This window comes from Triticum urartu, chromosome 3A (genome assembly GCF_056163025.1).
Source record: "Triticum urartu cultivar PI428250 chromosome 3A, HENAU_Tu73, whole genome shotgun sequence".
In the NCBI taxonomy this organism is placed as follows: Eukaryota; Viridiplantae; Streptophyta; class Magnoliopsida; order Poales; family Poaceae; genus Triticum; species Triticum urartu.
Window position 1 is genome coordinate 65,092,833 of NC_141875.1, and position 7,923 is coordinate 65,100,755.

General features: G+C 37.2%; 1 protein-coding gene across 1 annotated transcript; it reads right to left on the reverse strand.

Annotated features, from left to right (window-relative positions):
* Positions 1–762: 762 nt before the first annotated feature.
* On the reverse strand, positions 763–1,521 carry LOC125547977 (uncharacterized). Its single transcript, XM_048711699.2, has one exon. The coding sequence runs from the start codon at positions 1,384–1,386 to the stop codon at positions 913–915; it is 474 nt and encodes a 157-aa protein (XP_048567656.1). The 5' UTR covers positions 1,387–1,521; the 3' UTR covers positions 763–912.
* Positions 1,522–7,923: the final 6,402 nt, after the last annotated feature.

Sequence of the window (7,923 nt, forward strand, 5' to 3'; positions counted from 1 at the left end):
TAGTCCGTCCAGCAGCGACGTCGTCGTCTTTTTAAATTTCCAGTTCAGGCTTTGTTTTGAAATAGCTTCCACCATAATGTCTGACTAAGGATTACAACGCTGCATCAATTCGATAAAATCTTCGATCAAACAGTGACAAAAGAATGCAACACCCTGAGAATGTCACTATAAACATTCCCTTTTACCCGCAACTCTTCTATAAAACCTTCAATCAAACACTGAGAAAATGGCCAAAGCAGCTCGGAGTCACACAGAATGCATCTCAGTTTATTTGAGAATTGTTCTTCTGCACATCTGGTTAAGTAGTCTTGCATTCCAACTGTTGTTCATTGCCATCTTTCCTTGCCACTAGCAGTGCAGCATAGTGTAAACAGATAAACTGTATTGTGAGTGGTTTCCTGCTTTCCTGACGTGCTGAAGTTTTTTTTTTTTTTGAACTGGCCAGCAATTGCTGGTTTTTCATTGACTTAACAGGAAGAGAGCTACAAAATTGTTTGATCAAGCGATCGGTGGGTGATGAAGAGAAAAGCTAAAAAGAACTAGTGGAGTATCATGTTGATATCTCACGGTACATGCATCTTCGAGATGCAGAGGCCGAAGGTCATCATCCTTTTCAAAAAAATAAAATAAAAAATCTCATCGTACATGTCCATGATGCCACCTTCCTTTACTCAATTGTCTTAAAAAAAAAAAAACCTTCCTTTACTCAAGAACTGCACTATCTATTCTGAACAACAGGGGGAAACGCTGCATACTCCGAAGTTGTACAACAACAGTGGATTGCCATTTATTCATCAATATACTAGGAGTAGTATGTATACAGAGCGCCAAACTCCCAAAAGCATACACAAGTACTACAAAACTAGTAGTACATCACAGCACAACGGGCGGCCAAGATTGATCGATCAGAATTCAGAAGCGACGCGCCAGCCTCCAGAACCACGCCACAATCCCATTCTCATTGTCCTCGTCGTCTGAATCCGAGTCGCTGTCGGTGTCCGAGTCCTCGCCGGGCCGCTCCTGTTCCGGCCCGTGCTCCTCCCCCTCGCTCTTCAACGCTGGATGCCCCTGGCCGCCGAAGGACGGCGACTCGTCGGAGACCGCCACGTCGTCGCCGCCGCCGCACCGGATGATCTGGGGGCGCTGGCGGGCCGGGTGAACCACCATCTCCTCCTCCTCTGTTATCATGGAGTGGACTTTGGTCGGGTTGGCCGCCTCGGCAGCCGCCAACTGCTTGGCCAGAAGCGGCTCGGCGGTGGCCAGGAGGTCAACGGCGTCGGGTACCACCTGCGTCGGAAGCTCGACGGGGAGGCGCGCCGGGACAGAGCCGACGAGGAGGCAGCAGACGAGCACGAAGAGGGCAGCGGCGGCGCCGGTGCGCGCCATGGGTGTTGCTCGTGGTGGCGCGTGGTCAGTGTGGTGATGGAATGGAAGCGTGGAAGAGGGAATAAGCTGGGCTGGGAGCTATGCAGAAGAGTGAAAGACCAGTTGGAATTTTCGATGTATTTAGAGTTGGGGATTATGAAAGGTCGTTTGATTAGTCGCTAAGGAAACGCTCCCTTGTCGCCTTCATGTTACGAGAGGGAGACGACTTTGAGCGAGAGCGACATTGTTTAGCTTGCTACAGGTTTTATGGTGTCGCTGGTATTCTTTGCGAGGCACATACTATGGTATGAGTCTATGAGATATCTAGATATTTTATGGAACAGAGTGACGAACTCGCAAAGGGGAGCAAACGCGCAGGTCAGCGCTCTTGCGACGGGTTCTTCCGTTCTTGGTCTGACCAGTTGCTACAAAAAATGTTCGCGGACATTCAAGAATCTATGAATTTTAGATTTTTATTGTGAATTCGCAAACTATTCGCGGATGTAGAAAATGTTGGCGATTTCTAGAAGATCTTTGCGACTTTGAGAAATGTTCTCAATCCAAAATATGTTCGTGCATTCAAAAATATTTGCAATTTCAGAAAAAATGATTGAATGCTGGAAAATTTGTTCATGATTTCGAAAAATATTGATAAATTCAAAAAACTTCCACTCATATAAAAAATGCTCGGCAATTCAAAACGTGTTCATGAATTTGAATAATGTTTCCAAATTTAAAAGGACTTCATGAATTTGAAAAATGAGCGCATATTAAAAAAAATCATGAATTGAAAATATTCACGAACTCAGAAATCTCGCGTTCAGAAGATTTAGAAAATGTTCCAGAATTGAAAAAACATTCATGAATTCAAACAATGTTAACGAATTTAAAATATGGTTAGATTTTCATAAATGTTCACAAATTTAAAAGTTCTTCGAGAAATCAGAAAATGTTTAGAGGTGGAATCATGAATTCTAATAATGTTCGTGACTTCAGAAAATGTTCAGTAACTTTAAAAAATGTTCATAAATTCAAAAAGTTCGAGAATGCAAAATATATTTCTGAATTTGAAAAATGATCAAATTTCAAAAAGTTGTTTCTGGATTCCAAAAATGTTCAAAAAAATCATGAATTCAAACAATGGTCGCGACTTCAGAAAATGTTTGAAAATTAAAAAAATGTGTTTCCGATTTTGCAAAATATTCAGGAATACAAAATATGTTTATGTTTTCCAAAAATGTCGCAAATACAAAAAGTTCTTTGTGGATTCAATTTATTTGAAGACATGAATACAAACAATGTTCGACTTCAGAACATGTTCGAGAATCATTATTTTTTGTGATTTTAGGAATTTTTTAGGAATTAAAAAATGTTCACAAATGCAAAAATAATTCACAAAATCAAAACATGTTTGCAATTTTGAAACATGTTTGCGAATTCAAATATTCTTCATCAATTCCAAAAATGGTAAAAAAACTCAAAAAAAATTCAAACAATATTCATGGCTTCACAAAATGTTTGACAATTAAAAATTTCGTAATATTGGAAAATGTTCACGAATACAAAAAAAATTCACGGTTTTGATGTTCGCAAATCCATAAAGTCTTCGTGAATTCCAAATATATTCAAAAAATTTAAAAAAATCATGAATACAAACAATGTTTTGGATATTATAAAATGTTCGAGAATTAAAAAAATTGTTCATCATTTTGACAAATGTTCATGAATTCAAAAAACGTTTATAAATATGAAAATAACTGGCTATTTTGAGAAATGTTCTTGAATTTTAAAAATAATTCGGGAAATCCAAAAATATTAATTGTTTTCAAAGATGATAATTCAAACAATTTTTAAGGCTTGAGAAAATATTTGAGCATTCTAAAACAGTGTTTGGGATTTTGAAAATGTTCACGAATACAAAAAAGTTTGCCAATTCAAAATATGTTTGCAAGTTAAAAAATATTGGCGAATTCAAAAAGTCCTCCGGTAATTTAAAAAAGAAATCATGAATTCAAGGAATGTTCGCAACTTCAGAAAATGTTCGACAATGAAAAAAGTGTTCGTAATTTTGATAAATGTTCGCGAACACAAAAAATGATCACGCTTTGGAAAAATATTCAGAAGTTCAAAAGGATCTTCATGAATAACAAATATGTTCAAAAATTCAAAAAAAATAATCTGAAATTAGAACGATGATTGCGGATTCAAAAAATGTTTGAGAATTAAAAAATTGTTCATGATTTTGTGAACTCTTCATGAACAAAAAACTGATAATGAATAAAAAAATGTTCCTCAATTCAAAATATATCCACGAGCTAAAACAATTGCAAACACTCAAAGAAAATCCACAAATTGAAAAAATGTTCGCGATCTCGAAAATTATTCGTGAATTCAAAAATGTTCATGGTTTCAAAAATGTTCGGAAATGTAATCATGAATTCAAATAATGTTCAAGACTTCAGAAAATGTTTGATAACTTACAAACAAATGTTTGTGATTTTGAAAAATATTATGAATTCAAAAAAAATTATGAATACAAAATATATTTCTGATTTTCAGAAATGTTCATCAATTCAAAAATTTATTTCTGCATTCCAAGAATGGTCAAAAAAAATCGTGAATTAATCAATGGTCGCGACTACATAAAATATTTTAATTTTTTTAAAAAAATGTGTTCGTGATTTTGTAATATATTAAGGAACACAAAATATGTTCACGTTTCTGAAATGTCATAAATACAAATGGTTCTTTGTGAATTTATTTTTTCCCCGAAAACATGAATACAAACAATGTTCATGATTTCAGAGAATGTTCGAGAATTAAAATAATTGTCGTGATTTTGGAAAATGTTCAGGAATTACAAAAGGTTCATGAATACAAAAATAATTCAAAACATGTTTGCAATTTTGGAAAATGTTTGCAACTTAAAAAAGTTCTTCTTCAATTTCAAAAAATTCAAAAACTTGGAAATATCAAATCCAAACAATGTCTACACCTTCAGAAAATGTTCGAGAATTAACAAATAACTTCGTAATACTGGAATATGTTCACGAATACAAAAAAGTTAACGATTTCGAAAAATGTTTTCAAATTCATAAAGCTTTGTGGCGTCCAAATATATTCAAAATTTGAATATATATATATGAGTGCGAACAATGTTTTGGACTTTAGAAAATGTTTGAGAATTTAAAAAATTGTTCATGATTTTGAAAAATGTTCATGAATTCAAAAAACGTTCATAAATACGAAATAACTTCCGATTGGAAAATGTTTGCAAATTCAAAAATTACTTTAGGAATTCCAAAAATGTATTACTTCTACTTCTGCTAGAGGGTACAGCGGACACTTCCGCTTGGGCAAATTCTTTTGTTATCCTTGAGCAAATTCGCAATAGTTCCATGGTAGTGCAATGGTAGTACTGCTCATGGGTACTTCCGCGCTGGCACCGCTCATTCGACCGCTTTTTGTTCGGCTATACTTTGACAATTAGCAGTAGTACTGCTGGTCATAGGCGGTAGTACTGCTTCGGTGAAATTACCGTTCTTGTATTGGTTCAATACTCGTGGCCTGCTTCTCTGAGCGGCAGTACCGCTTGAGTACGGGCAGAGCACATGACAGTTGGATTTGAGCCCCACTAAATAAAGGAGGTGTTTTTCCCAAGAAGACCTACCTCTTATTCACGTTGCTTCATTGTTGCCCTAAAGCTCAAACTCGTCCGGTCTCCCTCCCTAGCCATCAAAACTTATTGATTCTCTAGGGCTTGGAGGAGAAGGCCTTGACCTACACTTCCACCAATAGAAATTTGATTTTTCCCACTAATCTTTTGCAGATCTTGTTATTCCTGGGTGTTTGGGCACTCTATATGGAAGAGGTCACCTTAAAGCCACATTCCATTATGATGAAGTTTCATGGTGGTGCCGGGACTCTCCAATTAAGTTGTGGAAAGAGTCCCAACATTGTTTGTAAAGGTTTGGTTGCCACCTTCAAGGACACCACTAGTGGATTCATGACATCTTGCATTTGTGCGAGGGCGTGAGGAGAATACGGTGGCCTTAGCGACTTTTTGGGAGCATTGTGCCTCCACACCGCTCCAACGGAGACGTACCTTCCCCAAAAGAAGGGAACTTCGATAACACATCCTCATCTTTATCGTCTCCATTTGCGATTATTTCTTACCTTTACTTTGTGCAAGCTTATATCGGTTTTGTACCTTGTGCTTGTCATATAGGTTGTTCACCTAGTTGCATATCTAGACAACATATTTTCTTGTCAAGCCATAGTTTGCAAAAGAAGTTAAAAATTGTTAGTCGCCTATTTACCCCCTCTAGTAGACCTTATCGATCTTTTCAATTATGTTAGTGCTTGTATGCCTAGTGTCTTGATCTCTTTGGACCAGTTTGAGCTCCATAGTAATTGTGTGCGTACTCTTTACCTCTCTCTCTAGTGTATTGTATTTACATAAATTTGCATTGTTGCGTGCTTGATACGGTCTCATATGCATGATACTAAAACATATGATTAGTTGATACATAGTGCTCCTCGATCGCGTGTCACCGTTGAAGACTCGCATAAGTACACACATGATTGCGGCCAGACAGATAACACCATGCTTAGGATGTGTTAATGCACCCGGTTTAAAAAAGAAAAATTGGCTTGCAAGTAATTATTAAATTTATCTTGGTATCTGTAACATGAGTTTGTGACTTTATATAAGAGAATAAAGGAAGTATTTCTTTTTCGAGAAAGCTAAAATCCGTCCGACTAGACGTTTGCAACAGATCCAAACGACTTTTTAGTATCATGCAGGAATCGAACTTTGCTCTTCCAACAGTGAGCTGATCTGGAGAACCATCTCAACCAAACGTTTTTGTTGTCTAATATGAAGCGATCAACTATTTTGAACTCGTTGTCTTCAACTACCAGCGCATATCCAATATTTTTTGCATTTGATGCATGTGCCATACTAACTAATCACTGTTAGATGAAATCCTTATGTAAATAATTTATACAATCATATGCACGTCATACGTAAAACATCGTATGCAAAAGTTTTTTTTTCTTGATTGTATATACATGGATACTTCTAGGGTTGTTTTTCTCATAGATTTCTTTGGTGCATCATACACTATTTTTACGCACCGCGGTCCCATTAATTTACGTGGAAATACTACGGTAACTTTGATCCGAAAAGAAAAATTGTTTGCAACATACACTATTAACTGCTACGAAAATAATACGATATTTTATAAATCGCAGACCTGATAGTTTACGTACAAACATCATGATAGCTACGATCCTGAAAAAAAAGTTAGAAACATATCTTTGCAACTCCTATGCAAATAACATAGAATGTCATGCAATCCTACGGGTCTCACTTCAACGAACGAAAAGGCGGCTAGGATTTCTACCTCCCATCGGCAGCGCCGTCGATCTACCACGTCACCGGTGGCGTTATTGCCATGGGTGTGCAGTGGATCCCGACGCTTGCCGGCGGGAGGGCTCTGTTTTTTGATGCTTTAAGTTTTGCTAGGGTTTGTGTCCAGCTCATGAAGACGAGACGGCGGTAGCTTCTTGAAGTTATCGGGCTAGATGTACTATAGTTACCAACATGGTTATTTTGTAGTTATCGGGCTAGATGTATTATAGTTATCAACATGGTTATTTGTAGCTATCGGGCTAGATGTACTATAGTTACCAATATGGTTACTATGCAGTTATCGGGCCAAATGTACTATAGTTATCAACATGGTTCGTTTTCGTAGTTATCTGGCTGCATGTGGTATAATACACTCTTAGTAGCTTATGCGAAAATAATATGATAATTTACACATCATAGACATGATAACTCATGCACATACACCGTGATAACTTTGACCCAAGAGAAAAAATTGTTGAAGACACCCCCGATAGCTTCTGCATAAATAGCATGATTATTTACACAGCACGGACCTGATAACTCACGCACAAACACCGTGATAACTTTGAACCGGGAGAAAAAGTTGTTGAAGACATCTCCGATAGCTTCAGCATAAATAGCATGACAATTTACACACCACAACTCTGACAACTCAAGCGCAAACGCCATGATAACTTTACCCAGGAGGGGGGGTGTTAACTTACATATAAATACCACGGTAAGTTTGATTTAGGGGTGGTTGGAGGGGAGGAAGTTGTTTGAAAACAATTCCCCCCTCCCCGATAACTACTCATGTTGTTGAAAATGTATCACGGTAACTCATGTGTAAATAACATGATAATAGACACTCGTCAGGCCTGATAACTTAGCCCAACTGTAACTATTTGCATGAAGAAAAGTCGTCAGAACATATCAACATGAGATCTAGTTTCGAAAGTCTCGTCGTGATGGATTTTATATGTGAAAACGACTTTTCTATCGGACCAACGGTTTTGAGTTGTAAAACATTTTAAAGTTTCGAACATGAAGGACTAGGATGACTTAAAAAAATTCTCTCTAATGCATGCACGCATGTGCTTGTGAAGAGAAGGTTGGAGGAACCTTTTTATGTCTGGGTAATTTCTACGTAAATAACATAATAA